This window comes from Paramormyrops kingsleyae, chromosome 9, assembly GCF_048594095.1.
Source record: "Paramormyrops kingsleyae isolate MSU_618 chromosome 9, PKINGS_0.4, whole genome shotgun sequence".
Lineage (NCBI taxonomy): Eukaryota > Metazoa > Chordata > Actinopteri > Osteoglossiformes > Mormyridae > Paramormyrops > Paramormyrops kingsleyae.
Genome location: NC_132805.1, coordinates 16,088,203 through 16,106,767, shown reverse-complemented (window position 1 = coordinate 16,106,767; position 18,565 = coordinate 16,088,203). Strand labels below are relative to the sequence as shown.

The window sequence follows — 18,565 nt, the reverse complement described above, 5'->3', positions numbered from 1 at the left end:
TACCTTGACAATATTATCCTTTACTCCTCACCTCATGTGTGCTTGACCGTAGAAGTACTAACAGTTCTGTGTGCACTTTACATGAGAAGGCGCGAATGCACAGTCTGTGTGGGACTGTCCCAAACTGTAGCAATCTTAGGGAAATTACATATTATTTCTCTCCAAGTATTTATGGAGGATTAAGGACAAAGCAGAACTGGTGGTATTTACAGGGTGTCCCACAGGCATTAAATTTGAGTTGAAACAATTAAGCCCTTGAAACATCTTATACAGTCCCCCATTATCCTTGGCTGCGTGTGGCTCAGTGGGCTAAGCCTGTGTGCTTGTAATCACAAGGTTGCCGGTTCAAACCCAGTCTCAGCATGTCTGCGGCAAGGCCCTTAACCCCCAGCTCTCTGGGCGCCCCAACAGGTGGCTACCCTTCGCAGACAGCTTGTTCTACAAAGAGCAAGTTGATGGAGGCGTAAAAAGAATTTCCCCATAAGGGACAATAAAGGTTAAATAAAAAAAATAATTAATTAAACGACACTTGGCTGGAGATATCTCATGTAGCTTTACAGTTATTAGTCTGTTTATTCGGCACATTGAATGGTGTAATTATAAATGAGTAAGGATGTCATTCTAAAATATGTTAACACCTTTGTCATTTTCCTGGCCACATACTGAATAGGTTTTGCAGGGTGCATGTTAATCTCACTTCATAGTATACCCCTTAGTTTTCATATTGTTTGATACAGTTAACGCAAGAGTATTTTTTTTTGAGCGGAAATCCAACAATTGGGGCTAAAAGTAGCATGGGCTGTAGCAGCTATCAGAAGACATGTTAACTAGGTATCTTGTCTAACTGCACCAGGTACCGAACTTTTGGTACTTCAAGAAACGCAAGGTGTTGGTTTTCCACTAACGTAAAAACTGGTACCGGTGCTGAATTCAAAAAATGACTAGAGTATGTTATAGGGCTGGATGACATGAAATATTAATACCAACATCGCATGTAATGCACATCCAACTCTTTTATTGCTAGTCAGCTATATTAAAATAAGACTTTTTCTTACTTTCAATTCTGTATGCACAGTAAGACCTCGAACATTCGTGAAGTTATGTTCCAGAACCTGTTACGAATGAGGATGATTCGCGGATGTTTGGTAGTCACTAAAAATTTTAATATGTACTTATTTCTATAGTTTAAACCCTAAATATGCTCCCAAAACACTTTAATTTAAAAGTTAGCTTAATACATTGCCTTTAAAAAAACAAATGTTTGATGTAAAAAGTGTACAGTATAGCCTAACAGATATTTGTCACACTAGCACATTTACAGTACAGCATACTAATGCTACCCTTACTAATTCATAGAACACGGCATTGGCTGCCATCTTCTTTTGCATTCACAGTAAAGTAAAATGAGTAAAGGAACAGGACTGTAAAATGTGTGCGCTAACCACAAAAGATTGAGAGAGAACAAAAATACATGCAAACATTAAAAATATTTAATAAAAAACAGTAGTATTGGTACTCACAAATGATGAATATTGATTTAAAATAATGATGATTATGAATTAGCTGTGCAGTATGGTGAAAATATGAAAATGACTGCATAGTGTACATGAGGAGTTACAGCTCCTCAGAATTTCCCTCTTCATGTGGGGATTTGTGAGAGCGTTTGGGTTTGAATTTACATTAACATGTACTTACTATTGCGAAATAGTAAATTAACTATTTTCTAATATTTATGTAACCATTAGCGTTCCAAAGGGAATAAACTTAATGGGATTCACATCTTGTAAAGGTACAGTTAAGGGATTTTTTAACTGATTTATGTTTTGTCTTGAACTTTCCCCAAAAAAACAGTAGATTCTTCACTGACTAAATATTTCTTACCAATTTTACACTTAAAAGCATGAAAACATATAAATTACTATGAAAATTAAACATAAACACATCTGTAGGGTTTTTCGAGGATTTTGCAAATGTGTAAAAAAATCGTGGATGCCAATAAGTTCGGTTCCAATGAAATTTTCACAGATCTGTGAATTCACGAATCACGAAGCGCGAATGCACAAGGGCCTACTGTACATTATATTGCAGGGGTTAAAGTTTTGCATCATTATTTTCTGAGTTTGCAACTGTTTACAAGGCGGCATTTGTGTTGTATTTCAGAAGCAGGCTATTTGCATAACCTATCGTCAAAGAAAGCATTTCAAGTTCCACCCCAAAGTACCAAAGAAGCACCCCAGCTGCATGGAAAAAGAGAACATGTTGGATTTACTTAATTCAGTAGTGGACAGTGGTTGCACAGAGATGTTTTGCTTTGGCAGAAACTTGAACAACTGAGTTAAATTAACACAAGTCATTCATATTCAATAAACCTGTGTATTTTCTGTTGATACAGTGTGATTGAAACATGTTTTGTTAAAGTAATTTGAGCTCTTGGAACATTTTAATCCTTCTCGATTTTATCACTTTATTCCAACACTATTCAATAACTTTTCCTCCAATACTATTTGGTCACTTAAATACTACATGTTATTTTCATATTACATGTTAATATTATATTCGAGTGTCAATTACACAATTTTACAATGGAGGCCTTAAAACAAATTGTTTGTATTGTTCTCTTCCAAGATGGTTGCCTGTAACCACTAGTAACCTTTCAAAACAAAATGTCTAATTTCACTGCAGTGACAGAAGGTAAAGAACTGAACTGACATTATTGTTCTAGTGTAATACAAATCAACAGTGAATAAGTAATGTCAGTTTTTCAGTGTTTTATCGACTCAGTCACAGCATAGAAATTAGACCTTTTCTTTTGACAGGCAGGTGTAGCAACCATTTTGGAAGAGAACAATACAAACATTCTGTTCAAGGCCTCTATTCTGAAGAATGAATTAAATAACAATTGTAATTGTAAACAATTCGATGTAACTGTAGAACTCATTTGAAATGCAGAAACGTTAGTTACCATTGCGATTCCAAAAATAATTTATTTTAATGTCTAATACCTTTCTATTAACTCTCTTAATCATTACCATTACCAATTTTTACCCCAATTAATAATAAAAATAAACAGTTGCATGTCAAAACCTTTATTCAAGGATAAACAGTGAACAGCAATACTGTGAGTGTAAAAAATTCCAACACTGTCAGTCATAAAATTCCAACATTCTTAGCAGCATTCAAAATTCTTTAATCCAACTGAATTAAACTAAACATCCCGTTTCATATGGCCCTGATGGGACTATTTAGACTGTGTACAGTTCTCCATCTCTTCACTTGCAAAGACAAACATAAACTAAAATTGAATAATGCTGCCAATCAGAGAACCTTTAACAGAGAGGAAGAGGGGAAAAAAAAACTGGCCCCGTCGACATGGCAGTAAAGGAGTAAACAATTGGTGAAGCAGAAGTATAAAATGACTGACACTTTGTTTTTTGTTGGTGGACTTAACAATGGACGCTATTATTTATTGTGGGCCTCACGTGCACAACAACAGTGAGTTCTCCTTATTGGAGCAGTTTTACCTTCAAGCTTCGGGCTTTTCTCGAGAGTTGAGTCACATCCAACTCACCTCAAAAGTGTAGCAGAGCTGTGGTGGATACCTCATGTTCAAGGAGTAAAAAAAGTCCAAACAGCATGGCCGTTGCAATGGCCACATTATCCAAATCTTGAAGCACCAACTCACCCTCGATGATGATGCCAACATCAGAAAAGTCATTGCCTAGCATCTCTCTGGTGACAGATTCCCACTGTTGTTTTCTCAGTGGCACTCAGTGCAGTGGCCTCAGTCATGTCCTGGTTAAAAATAAAACATTTTTTGAAGCTTTAATAAAATAAAAAAACTAAAGAAAACACAGATCACTTTTGAACGAGGCAATTCTAATGCTATAGTTTATTTAAACCCATGTAAACAGCATAGCAGATTACTGCAGCCAAAGAATGCCTTGCCATGCTGCCATTCATGGTCAATTTCGGAGAGGACCCCCCCCCCCCCAAAAAAAAAGACAGACGCATAACTTCCAGATCAAATGAAGAGGAGACTTCAAGCTTTACATTAGTTTTTGTTTGAAAGACATTGACCCACCAGAAGCCAGGTTATGCCACTCAGAAGATTTATTGGAAAAAGCAGGCTGCATCTGGAGTCACCAGGTAGCCCCAGGCCATCATCTGGGCAGCAATGTAATGTAAATGTAAAGACAGTATTCTCCTCCTCATTTTTTCTAGAAATTGTTTTTATGTTCCTGGATGGTTTTTATCATTAACCTGGACTTGTTATATCCTAGTCCCAATTCTGCCCTTGTCAGATGAGGGTCAGCGCAGTGTGTGAAGATGGTGGAATTTTCCTTCTTTCACTATAATCAGAAATTTGAAGTGTTTTCACACTAGTGTAACCCCAAATGTAAGAGAAACAATATTTTTTCACTCTGTGGCAGAGGGGTCAAAATGATTTTTCACTTTCATAATGGGGGGCTATGGAGAAAAAGCAGACTGTTTGGACCATTTGTGTGACAACTGTAACTTTTTGTTTTAATCTCAGCACTGGAATCTGTGCCAAAGTAATAAAGAGGACAAATGGACCTAAACAGTCCAAGTAGGATCACAAAGTTAACGGAGTATGTTTTGAAATGTAGCGAAGCCACAATCTACTCACAAAACACTCACCATGTACTCCTGCACCAAGACGTTGGGATTCTCATTCAGATAGATGCATAGTCCTCTTATGAGGTACTCCCTTCCAACATCAATGTCATCCTGAAGAAGAAAAGAGAGATATTTTAACCCAAATTTTCAGTAGCTGCAGAGGAAAATGATTGAATACAAACACTGACTTTTTTTAACCAGTTAGCATGTGACATCAGCGTGTACAAAACAACACTATCTGTTTGGACCTGACCTTTATATCATCTCCAAAGATGACATAAAAAATATACATTTCTCACAGTGGGACAGTGTAATTACCTTACAGGTAAAGGAAGTTGAGCTTTGCAATGGATGCATATATAGTACATCTTTTACTGTCCTAATGCAATGGATATACACATTATAGTTAAACAATTTAAAAGTTCTTACTGTCATCATGGCAGCTATGTCTTTCAGCTTTTTGCCCTGCTCCCCCGATCGCTTTGCAAACACTCTCAGCTGACTTTCAGAGAGAAGGTCAAGCTGTGACAGAAACCTTGATTGTAGAGGCATGGTTGTGATGCGCTTGAATTCCGCGTTTATCTGAAATGACATGAAATAATTTTTAATGTACAGCACAGCCCACAGATTTTAGGAGACATATCGAACATCAAAACTACACCTGCCTGTCATATCATGGCATGTACTGTGCATGGTTAGTCATCTGGGCTCTGCTATGGAATATTTGGAAGCACATCCTAATGAAGTCGAGCATTACTTTTACACGTGACCACATTATCTATGACACAAGTCAGGGCATCATTTTTTAAATTACCTCCATTGCATCAAAAAGAGCTGGCCATCTCTCTTGTACATTGCTGATCATGGGAGCATTAGAAATGACTTCTTGTATTCTTAATGCAAATGTTCTGTCCATTTTAGCCCTAATTGTCTCTCTGTTGTTGCGCTTCTTGACATCTGAAAGGAGTTCGATCCTCATCTTCTCCAGGGACTGAGCACATTCTCCTAATGGAAAAGAGGGGCAGTATTCCACTTCACCCCTTTTTGGTCTCTTAACCTCAAAAGCAGGGGAACGTTTATCAGCTGGTTTATATTTCAAAGAATTCACACATACTTCAGGACATCCTATTTTCCGGAGATGTGTGCAGTAATTTGACAACTTGTATTTGAAGCTCATTTTCCATCCTCCATAGCCAGTGGGTGAACCTTTTTCTTTTAAACATGGATGCTTCAGGATGAGTGCCTCTGCAACTTCATCAAACTTACTGTCTGTGAGGTAGACTGTGTGCTTGACTACCTCCTGGATCAACCCCTCTAATATGTCAGACTTCAGTTTTGGATCAGGGATCAACAGCATCCCATTTTTTGGAAAGCTACGTTGGCCTTCTCAAGCTTAATTTTTGCATCATATGTGAAATGGGGAACATGGAACAAATCTGGCCATGAAGCCCGTGACGACGTAGACTCTGAAGATGAAAGAATCACAGTGCGTCACTAGAACAGGATGAGGTGTCATCAGGAGCACTGGTTGATGGAAAGGAGAAACTGTGTTCACCTTGTTCTTGAGGTTGGCAGGATATGTATACAACTGTGAGTGTTGCTTTATCTTGTATTTCATCCATTGAAGTTAAGTTCATAAATTCGTCACCAAAAGCGAGTCCACGAACTGCAGTCGGAAGGGTTGCATTATTTTACACTGAGTCTTTATCTCAGTCTCCAGTTCAGCCACAGTTGATGGCAGACCAGCAGGAAACCTGACCCTCTGACTACTGCCTGGTCCAAGGATAACTGAGAATAGATTGAGTTGTCATGGTCTCACTTCACTGTCTGTTAGGAAAGAATAAGAAAATGTAATTAGTATCAGTTTTATAACATGAGGTATTGTTATTCACCAAATCTTATCTTTTACTGTTAAAACACTAATATTTTAAGAATCTGACAACTAAACCCTGCAAAAAAAAACAGACATTCCAAAATCAACTTGTCAAAAGTGTATAAGAAAAACAAAAAACACCAGTTAGTGTGTCCAGGGTTTCCCATGCACATTAGTACGTGACAGCAGAGACAGCATTTTTTGTTTCACACTGTCTTCTAGAGTTGCCCATCACAGTCCTTCTATTCCTTTCATCACAGTCATGAGTGCATGATGTTGCCAATCCCATCACCATTTCCCACACAATCAAGGTTAAACACAGAGATACAACAAACATCCCTGTGATAATATTCAGAGGCTGAGGAGAGCACAGGACAATACCAGAGGAGCGATGAAGTGTGCTACAGGCTCAAGAAAAAGAGTGCTCTCCAGGGTTTCGATACATTAATTTCTCAAACTTTTCCATAACATTCCCATAATATTTATCCAATTTCCTTGATTTTCTTTACATACTTTTAAAACAGATCTTTTTAGTGATCATAGGGAACAACACTGAGGTTCTAAATGAGGAACCATTTCAAAATCTAGAAATAATTGTTTTTAGAAGTTAAAACCTTTGCTGGAATTGTGTGTCCATGAGAGCCCTTGGCCTCTTTTTAAAGACTGTATGCACCTGTAGCCACAATGATTTTATATGAACACACATACCTGAACACACAGATTGATCTCTTAAAGGTCACCATTTGCACACCAGAGGTGTAAAGAGTACCTGAAAACCATACTTGAGTAAGAGTACAGATACCTTACTGTATAAATTACTCCATTACAAGTTACAAGTCACCAATTCCAATAAGACTTGAGTAAAAGTCGTAAAGTATCCAATTTTAAAAGAACTTAAGTATTTTACTCGTACTGAATGTAGGCTCAAAGAACACCAAGAAATGTGGAAAACAAGGAACTATTTATTTATGAGGCTTTATTTCCTAATATAGACATTAAATTGAACACCTCAATGTTTCAAAATGGCAGAAGAAAATAGAACAAAAAGTCAGTCTCAGTCAAACTCAAATGTTCAAAAAAAAGGTAAAACAATAAAAAAAAACTAATAAAAAAACAAATTCAGAGCAGACTTTAATGGTGTTTTAAGGGCAATTCTTAAGGGCAATTCTTAAGGGCATTTCAAGCAAAAATGGAGCACTCATATTAATAAAATAATGACTTGAATTACACCATGATAATTATCAATATCGTTTGATATGATCATGATAAAAATATTTTTGCTATATCGCACAGCCTTAATGGATGCTACCACAGTGGCTTTGCTAACTAGCTAATAACTAGTAACCCATAGGAAGCAAGCTGAACAGTCGTTTGAGCAGACAGTAATATCTGATGACGCACAAAGTCTTTAAGTGTCAAGTCTTGTTAACTACATGGAAGCTATATTATCAGCAACTTTACCTAGTTACCATAGTTTTGGTAGTGAGTCGGCTAGATAGTCAGCTAACTGATGGAAACGTTTAACCAGCAGCAAAACAACCATGCGGGTCCCACAGTAAAATCTTTGTGCAGTAATTGACAGTCAATAGTGTGTCTAGCAGAAACATTAACAAACAAAATAATAAATAATAGATAGCACTGTTATTACACTGGGACACTAAAGATTTTTAACTTAATGACATAACAGGTACTACAACGATTCCGTTCTGCGAGTTCGCTTTGGCTTCCGCTTTAAGACGTGTTGGACAAGGGCGTGGCTTTCGCGGTACGAATGGGCCGGGTTGGATGTGGGCGGGGTTGGATGTCCAACCCCGCCCTCCTGCAGGCTGCAGCCAGACATACTTGACGAAATTAGCCGTGGTAGATAAAGATCCTGACTTGTCGCACGCAATCACAATGTAGCGAGTAACGGTAAGCGTCCGTTCAAATGTAGTGGAGTAAAGAGTACATATATTCAGTCACAAATGTAGTGGAGTAGAGAGTAAAAGTTGCTTATATTTTTGATACTCAGTACAAGTACAAAGTAGCCAAAAAAATACTTAAGTACAGTAACGAAGTCCATTTACTCAAGTACTTTACACCACTGTTGCACACCACCAACTACATAGGCATCCAGTGGATACTCATCAACCAGTTCAGAGATTTCCACAAGAGCAAGTTCTCGTGCCGGAGATGAGGTCAGCTGAAAGGCTCCATAATGCTCACAATACCATCCACAGTTTCAGTTTCAACACAAAAAATAGTTTCTGCTGCAAAATGCATATTTGATGGATTTCCCCAAATTCAGGTAAGCCACCTTCAGAACCATATGCCACTATCATATCTGGTCTGTAGTTTATTCCCGTGCTCCAAACGTTTTTTGCAAGGTTTATTTCAGATACATCAGGATCTATCTGTTTAAAAGCTTGAGCTAGCTTTTCCTTCAAAACATCTAATGGGACACTGGATACATCTGACACATCCAGCACTGGTTTATCAATATTTGGAGATGACAAGTGGTAACCAATCATAAACTGATGTTTCACAGCCAGAGACAGAGGCACGTTTTTAAAGCAACTGGTGTGTTTTATAACTTTTTTAAAGAAACTGTGCTTTGCCTCAAACCTGATGGTCCAAAGTCCCACAAGAGGCCCAAAAAGCTGTATAAGTTGTGGGTAATGTTCTATGTAGTGGTGTTTGGGCAGCAATGTTTTGTTAGGAAACACCTCTTGATACTTTTGTCGATGATCTGAAATTTTGCTGTCAAGGTAAGCGATAGACTCGTCACTGTGAATTGGGGCAACCACTAGCTCAACAAACTGTTTTAGATCCAAGAAGACCTGTTATACTAGCTCATGTTCAGGGATCTTGGGGCCAATTAGAAATGGGAGCAATCTTAACAAGCTCCAATTTTCATGGGCATTGCCCCCTATGGTTTTCCTGCTTGAAAGATTTTGTGGCAAAGTATGAGGCTTATTGGTTTTGTCAGTCCACTTGTATGGGAAATGCAGAATGGAACTGTTTAGATCATCCAAGGTGATATACTTCTTTGATATTAGTAATTTGAGGCAATGCGCTAGTTCAACAGGCACAATGCCTTCAAAAAGATCATGAGCAATGTCAGGAGGGTAGCCACTGACAACATGAAAATGAGACAGTGCTCCAGTAAAAGAACAGGCTCTTCTAACTCCAAAAAAGCTACTGCCACTATCTAGGGCTGCACTGACATGGGTTTCATGTGTTTCCTTTGTTCTGAGGCTGAAAGTTCCTGACCTAACCTCATGTGATTGAATGTCTGAAGCTTGTGCTGTACAAAAACGACAAAAGTATTGGCCTGTAAAGTTTTCCACAAAGCCTGCTATTCCATGTGCTCCTAAATTGTCAGCTGCAACAGTCTGCACTGTACCCTTCAGTGATTTGTCCAGTTGTGGGACAAAAATGCCATTAACTTCCAAAGACCTCAGGTTACTTATTAGGGGCTCTAAAACCTTGTCATAACCAAATGACTTTACATTGTCTATTTTAAACAAAATGGCCAGGAAAACTGAGGACAAACTAGAATGAGACCCTGGGGGTAGGTTACTCAGTACCCAATACACAGCACAAAGTTTGTGGATTTTGCGGGAGGTGCCCAAAGGATTACAGACCTCGAAGTCATCAGCATACAAAGTTATGGATAAGCTTAGGTCTTCCCCTGACAACAAACTATGTTCCTTACAATGCAGACCATCCTTATAAGACCTGTACACAATTTCTTTTCCAGTCTCTGTCTCTCTTTGTGTTTCGTGATAACTATCTTGTCCACAATATCTTTCCTACTCAGCAGCACTTGCAGGGATTCTAGGATGGGGACATACTGGAATGTTTTGTTCTTTTTCGCATCCAAAATATATTCAACTGGTTCAACAACATTAAATTTTGCCTTGTAATATTGCTTACGTTGATATGCAGAACTCAAAGGTCCACCCTTCTCTAAGGCTTTATTCAGAGGATTTGCTGAGCACAGAGAGGAGATTATTTCCTCTATGTCAGCTCTATCAACTTGGAGCTTGTGCTTCTGAATAATATCCACTAGAACACCTTCAGCATGAGATTTTGAGAGACAACCAGTTAAGTGTTGAAGTTCTACCAAAAAATCATTGATTGCTCTGCTTGATACATGGGGAAAATGTTCGAATTTTAACAAAGCTGCTGCCAAACTGTGCCAGATTACATCTGGGAGGTCATTTAGAGCATCAGCACTGCTACCTGGTTGAGCATCCTCACCAATGTCATCATCAGAAGTATTTGAAGCAGATTCTAGGGAAGCAAAGGTGGCTGATACTACAATTCCTGGTTTAAAATCTTTTGATGAATAAGACATGTGTTTCCTGCTCTTGTGAGATTTAAAAGATCCTAAGATGTTTGTTTGAAATTTGCAATCCAAGAACATACAAGTTACAACCTCGCTTTTCTTCAAGTGTGCATTAATGTGACTCCAGTAATCCCTCTCAGACACAAGATCCTTACAAGGACACGAATGGCAACTAAATGTACATCTCTCTGACTGATGACTAGTTTTAATAACATGACATCTATTCAAATGAATTAACAGTGCATTCCACATTCTAAAAGTGTATGGGCAGTTTGCATGTACACATGGAATACGATTGTTTTTTCTATAATGTCTATGCCTCACTTGATGTTTCAGAATATGGGACCTACTTGGAAAAACAGAAGGACAAGCCTTGCATTGCCACATTCACTCTGTAACTGGAACACTTCTAGCACCATTCACTGTAAAAGTGGAAACAAAGAAGGATTAATGTCTAGTGAGGACAAAATGGTGTTTGATTCAAAAATGCATTCTTGAAATATCAAACATAGAGAATAACAAGGTGAAGGTATACACAACAGTAAGAGGGTGACAACGTGCTGTTCTCACCACAAAAACTTAAGCCCACGATCCATCAGCTGACAGGTGATATGCAGACTTGAGATTGACAGACAATCTGCAGCAAAACAAAAAAATTCTAGGCATTGCAAAACTGTATTTAAATAACACAATTATTATTATTTAGGGCTGGTCCGAATACCATTTTTTGAGCTTTGAGTATTCGGTAGTGATCAACATCGAATATTCAAAGCTTCGGTGGGAGGGGGCTGAATATATTCTTATCTCTAATAAAGGCAGGAATCTCTCTGTGTGTGTCTGTCTGTTGCATTTTTATGTCGAGAACCGTTCATCCAACTGCTGCGGACACAAGGGAGTGCAAAGTCGCATTTTTGTGGAATATGGATACAGGCAAGTCGCGACACTTTCAGAATGAATAAAACTTTATTATACTACGGGACCGTTGAATGCTTGAATCTGATTGGCTGACGAACGTTCTGAGGTGTGCAATTATTTTCAGGGAAACGCACGGCGAACGTAGTTCCAGGCAGCTCTCTTGACCGCATTACAGTTCCATATCACTTCGCATAGTTAACTGTAATAACGGAAATTGCCATACAGTACCTATACAGCACACAGGACTAACAAAAACAACAACATGACAGACGATTTTCCGAAAGTAAATTTTAATATTTACGGTGAATATGAAACTTTCAACAACTGGGCTGCAGCAGTATTTGTTGTAATGTAACGATTTAAGTAGAAAAACCGGACAAATCCCTTGAAATATATCATCTGATCGATGTCTTGAGGTGTGGCAACCGTAGTATAAGCGGAATAATTGACTCCGGACCGTTGAATTATTAGAAAAATAATGCACACCCGAGGTGTAACGGCCACTCCGCTTCGCGTCGTGGCCGCATCACCACCTCGGGTGTGCATTATTTTTCTAATAATTCAACGGCCCGTCGTCAATTATTCCTTACATAATTCAACGGTCCGGAGTCAATTATTTCGCTTATACTACGGTTGCCACACCTCAAGACATCGATCAGATGATATATTTCAAGGGATTCATCCGGTTTTTCTACTTAAATCGCTATTGTGAGTAGGATTATTTCTTCCGCATCTCATCCAACGACTCTTTTGCTAGTTTCAAAACGTCATTAGCTGTTGTTTTTTTGGTGTTTTCTTCGTGTTTTTCTCCCACGAGTATGTCTAGCTGTTCTTCGCTGATCGTTTTATGTCTTTTGTTGTTGCCGGCTGCCTTTGATGTCCGCTTCCGTTTATGTTGTTTTTCATCTGGACTGTCATACTGCTGCAGCCCAGTTGTTGAAAGTTTCATATTCACCGTAAATATTAAAATTTACTTTCGGAAAATCGTCTGTCATGTTGTTGTTTTTGTTTGTCCTGTGTGCTGTATAGGTACTGTATGGCAATTTCCGTTATTACAGTTAACTATGCGAAGTGATATGGAACTGTAATGCGGTCAAGAGAGCTGCCTGGAACTACGTTCGCCGTGCGTTTCCCTGAAAATAATTGCACACCTCAGAACGTTCGTCAGCCAATCAGATTCAAGCATTCAACGGTCCCGTAGTATAATAGAAAAATAATGCACACCCAAGGTGTAACGGCCACTCCGCATCACCACCTCGGGTGTGCATTATTTTTCTAATAATTCAACGGCCCGTCGTCAATTATTCCTTACATAAATGACAGAACAGCACGAGCCGAAAGCCGGGCACTACATGCGGCCCAGGCAGGGTTTATATTATTTAAGAACGAACACTGCACTATAATACAAAACAATAACAGGTCTGTTAGAGCAATACTTTAAATAAGGTAGCCCAATATTTATCAAACGAACAAATAACTCCCAAATTAGGGATGAGGGTAAAATGCGGATTCCGCCGGACGTAAACAAAAGAGAAATTCGAGGAGCTCAGCATTGCGGTGCAACTGCGCAGTCAGTACAATACGGTTGTCCGATAATCTGCATTTTCCCCCTCTCTTGTCCCGTCAGACAGATGTGGATGTCCATGGCTACCAACGTCACTGTTCATGGATGCCTGTTCCTGACGAATAAAATAAATCATAATAAATCAATAAATACATATGTCTTTCACCAAACATGTCAGTATTTCATTGTAATTCTGTATTTCTGTAGATCTCACATCCAAGCACTATTGAACTGTTTTGGTGTTATCTGATTAAATTTTCTCATATACTGTAAGTACAGCTATACTGTACAGCTTGAAAGCACTCCTGTGAAATATCTATGTAGAAACGTGGTTGCCACTTTACAAGCCATTTTATCAGAATTAATACACAAAATAAATAAAAGAAAAAGGATATTGCAATTAAAGCATCTGTTATATTGAAACATGGAAGTGCTACGTATAGAAATCCTGCCCCGGGACATGTGATATACTGCCGGAAAGCTCGCAATTTGTACTATACGAAAATGCATGGAAGTTCCCGGCGCAGGATTTCTAAATGTGCACTTCGCCCTGTACACTGTAACAATTGGGAAGATTCCATCCATAATCTTAAACTAAAAGCCCACGGAAGTGGCACGTACTGTAGAAATCCTGCCCCGGGACATGTGATATACTGCCGGAAAGCTCGCAATTTGTACTATACGAAAATCCATGAAAGTTCCCGGGGCAGGATTTCTAAATGTGCATTTCGCCCTGTACACTGTAACTATGGGGAAGCTGCCATCCATAATCTTAAACTAAAAGTCCACGGAAGTGGCACGTAGAAATCCTGCCCCGGGACATGTGATATACTGCCGGAAAGTTCGCAATTTGTACTATACGAAAATGCATGAAAGTTCCCGGGGCAGGATTTCTAAATGTGCATTTCGCACTGTACACTGTAACCATGGGGAAGCTACCATCCATAATCTTAAACTAAAAGTCCACGGAAGTGGCACGTAGAAATCCTGCGCTGGGATAATTCATATACTGCCGGAAAGCTCGCAATTTGTACTATACGAAAATGCATGAAAGTTCCCGGCGCAGGATTTCTAAATGTACACTTCGCCCTGTACACTGTAACCATGGGGAAGCTGCCATCCATAATGTTCAACTAAAAGTCCACGGAAGTGGCACGTAGAAATCCTGCCCTGGGACATGTGATATATTGCCGGAAAGCTCGCAATTTGTACTATACGAAAATGCATGAACGTGCCCGGGGCAGGATTTCTAAATGTGCACTTCGCCCTGTACACTGTAACCATGGGGAACCTGCCATCCATAATGTTCAACTAAAAGTCCACGGAAGTGGCACTTAGAAGTGAGGCCCCAGCACATGTGATATATTGCCAGGAAGGTCGGAATTTGTACTTTACGAAAATTCAAGATTGAAGATTCAAGATTCAAAAGGTTTATTCGTCACGTACACAGTTGTACACATACAACATGTAGTGGAATGTAACCCTGGTCACTCTGAGCAGCTGTGCACGATAAGAGAGTAACAAAATACAGAACAAATAAGAAAAATAATAAGATAAAAAATATATGAAATGTTCAGCTGTACATAATCTATACATAAGTGATAGGTAAGAGGTATATAAGTGCAATGTGCAAGAGGCCTGAGGTATGTGTCAATGATTTGGAAAGGGTGAAGCAGTACCTAGAGGCATTGAGTATTGTCCTGATTTAGGAGCATTATGACCTGGGGGAAAAAGTTCTTCCTTAACCTTTCCGTTCTGGGGTGCGTTTCCCAATACCATAGTTCGACCGAACGTTCGCAAACACTGTCATTAAGTTGCGTAGTTCGAACAACTCACGAGCTGTAGTTAGAAGCTTAGTACCGGGTAAATACGTCAGCGATGGCGGAAAAAGAATTCTAAGAAGGGTATATTCACCGTGTAAGTAAATAATCTTATATATAATAATCCTTCATAACTAATAGGGAATAATTTAGCTCTACGATCATATATAATGTGAAGTTGTCTGAAAATGTAGTTTGAAACGTAATTGTTGTGTGGGTCTCTGGTCATAAGTATGGTAACTGTCGGTAGTGAGCAATAGGGACACCTTGCTGGGTGATGCGGGAAGAGTCCTCTGTGTGACCCATCTGTACGTTGACGTCGAAATTCAACTCACCAGTGGCACTTGCACTCTCATCTAGCACATATTGTATGTTCTAGTCACTCTTTGGCTTCTTCTCATGTTTAGAAACATGTGTGAACAGTTTTGAGTCATTGTGTTTAAGTGATGACTACTGTATGGTGGCTGTGCTGAACTTCTGCAGCCTGTGTTTTCTATTTTGCATCAAAGTTCACCACAGTGCAAAATGTGTTTTGATGAATGGGAATGTGTTTAGAGTTTTGCTCAAATCTGCAAATTGTGTTTAAAGTTTCACCAAAAGAGTGATTGATTCAATAAATGAGTTTTGGCAATTGGAAGTTTTGTTCCAAGAATGAGGTTTAGTCTTTTAGCAATTCAGAAAAACTGTAACAGAAACATATGGCAAGGTAAACTTTAACTTACCAAAGCTCTTTGGGGCAGTCAAACCAGATGTGTCCAGTTTATACAGATACTGCACAGTTAGGGGTAAAAGGCTGTTATGGGCAGGGTTAATCAATTGTACAGTTGTGCTTAAAATGGGGTATAAAATCCTTCAAATACTACAAAAGTTACTGTATGTAAGACAACTTTTGTTTTTTGTTTTGTAAACAAGTACACCTACTCTTACAGTTTTAGACTTAACAGGTTTTAAAGAATTTTGTATTATATTATATTATATTATATTATATTATATTATATTATATTAACATGACTATAGCGAATGTCTGTCAGCCCCTTTTGACAGAAGGGCCTTTTAGCTATGTTTTCACAGACTCTGAGCCTGAAAAATCAGGGGTAGAACTAATTTGAGATAATGCAAAAAACAGTGTGAGAGGAATGGATGTGTGGTTGCAATGACAGATAACATCACAGGGTATGTGTAAAAGTCATTTGAAGACTGAATTGTGTTACAGTGAAAAAAACCCACAACAGCACAATAAAGGGCAAGTGACTCAGGCAAAGTCAGTCAGAAGGGTTTGCTTGGCAAACTGGGTGATAAGTATAATGATGAATGCCTGCTCATCAGTAAGTTCATGCTTATTTCCTTACAGTATCTCTTGAGGAGGCCTGCCAATGGTGTGGACAGTTTCAAAATAAAGATGGTGACTGGGTGAGGAAATTAATGTAGTCATTTGATAGATGGGAAAATATGGCTACTTGTCCTATACTGTATGTTGTTAATCCCACTGTAGATACTCTGTGATGGATGCCAGAGGTGGCAACACCGTGTCTGTACTGGCATTACCAAGAGCCAATTCAAACACATAACAAATGTTAAACGGTATTGCACAGCTTGTGAAGAGAAGTGTTCGCTATAAAAACGCAGTCACACTACAGTGGTATGCAAAAGTCTGCAACTGCTTGTTAATTTAGCATTTTTTCCAACTTTTGACATTTTATTTTTAACCCCTTCGTTGAGCCAATGCATTTATTTGAAAACAGTGTTACAGGGGACACAGTTGGCTATTAAAATCAAGTTTTTATTCTAGCTTGGCTTTATTTTTCTGAGTTTGTTAAAGTTCCCATGTCAATCGTCTTTTTGAGTAATTCGCGTAATGTACTTCTCTCGCCAAAGGTGCAAAATAAATGAGTAATACTATATAGTAGAACAGACATGCATCAAGTTTTCTTCATGTTCGCGTAGGTGGCCTTGAAAAAGGACATTTTGTGTCTCAGTGATGGCTCAGTATCTGGTGGGCCACACTTTGTTCTCCATCACCTGCCTGCACCATGTTGGCTTTGAGTGAACCAGTTTGATGAGGTGATCATGGGTGATAACATGGTTCCAGGCTGCAATGAGTGACTCAATCAACTCATGTTTTGATTTTGGATGTCTCTTGGATATCTCCAAAGCCACCTTGTGCCACAAGTTTTCAATGAGATTCAGATCGGGGGATTTGGCAAGCCACTCAATTGATCGATGTTGTTCTGACGCTTCCAGTTGATCACCTGTTTGGAGCAATGGCACGGTGCATTGTCATCTTGGAACAGGAACCGGCCTTTAAACAGCTGCTGCACTGATGGCACCATACACTTTTGCAGTACTGTGATGTACCATGCCGTCAACGATGTGCAGACGTTCGACACCACTGGCAGCCATGCAGCCCCAGACCATGACCTTCAAAGGATGCTTCACAGTGAGGTTGAGGCACTCAGGCTTGAACTCCTCTCCAGGAAACCTCCTCACATAGGTGTCTGCCTGGCTACCAAACAGGCAGAAAGTGCTTTCATTGCCAAAAAGCACCTTTTCCCACGTTTCACATGTCCAGCGTGACTTCTTCCGTGTCCAGTCAATCCGGTTGCACCTTTGGACATCAGTCATCAGTGGCTTGTTGCGTGCCTTGCAACCCCGCAGACAAAACTGTTGATGAGGTGACACTGACATGGCAGCTGTCTGACCACTCACGCAGTAGCTGAGGTGAGGTCAACTTGCGATTGCTCAATGGAATGCGTCAAAGTGCATGATCCTAGCATGATGTTGATGCATGTGGCGTGTCTGCCACCAAACTCGCTTTCTTCTTTTGTAGAATCTTTACAACTGCTCTGTGACTGCAGCCGACTTTGTTAGTAATCTGGCAGCATGAAAATCCATGAAAATTTGTTGTTCCAAGGAATATTTCTTAAATAGTTTATTTTCATTTGTAATTCTTCATTCTGCCAATGCATATTTATTTGTTTAATAAATGGTGTTGTTCACAAAACTACAAAAAGTAATGTGAGAACATAGTAATTCACTACATTCACTACTGTTCATGGCTTAAGGGCCATTTGTTAGACTGCACAACACAATTGTGAAAGAAGGTGAGAGCTCCCGTAGTGGCTATGGGACTGTATTTCCATAGAGCTGATATTATGTGTGGCAGCCTCATTGCTTTTTAGATCACAAGGTGGGATAGAAGGACAAATCAAATCAATCTGCTCATTTAATATTTAATTTTTTTTATTAGGCTTGATTTTTGGAAGCCCAAATTTTGAAACCCACCGCAACTGAAAATGGAATGCCACAGATATAAGTCTCTTCCATGTAGTTGTACCTATTTGTTGGCCTAGAGTGATAGCTTTTTGGCTAGGGATCTGTGTCAGCAATTGGAATTATTGCTGGTTTAAATTATGTGAATACCA

General features: G+C 39.1%; 1 protein-coding gene across 5 annotated transcripts in view; it reads right to left on the bottom strand.

The window, feature by feature from the left end:
* The window catches only part of LOC111833703 (TBC1 domain family member 15), a 78,637-nt gene that overhangs the window by 36,647 nt on the left and 23,425 nt on the right, over nucleotides 1-18,565 (bottom strand). The window contains exons 2-6 of one of the 5 annotated variants that reach the window (XM_072716425.1): nucleotides 11,195-11,266; nucleotides 5,453-6,465; nucleotides 5,068-5,220; nucleotides 4,660-4,749; nucleotides 3,683-3,792 (exon numbers count right to left, since the gene is read on the bottom strand). The exons of 2 other annotated variants lie outside the window; for them this stretch is intronic. In XM_072716425.1, the coding sequence (XP_072572526.1) occupies nucleotides 3,683-3,725 (43 nt within the window). In that variant the 5' untranslated portion in view covers nucleotides 3,726-3,792; nucleotides 4,660-4,749; nucleotides 5,068-5,220; nucleotides 5,453-6,465; nucleotides 11,195-11,266. The remainder of the gene's footprint in view (nucleotides 1-3,682; nucleotides 3,793-4,659; nucleotides 4,750-5,067; nucleotides 5,221-5,452; nucleotides 6,466-11,194; nucleotides 11,267-18,565) is intronic. 2 more of the 5 variants (XM_072716424.1, XM_072716426.1) reach the window with 2 other exon arrangements.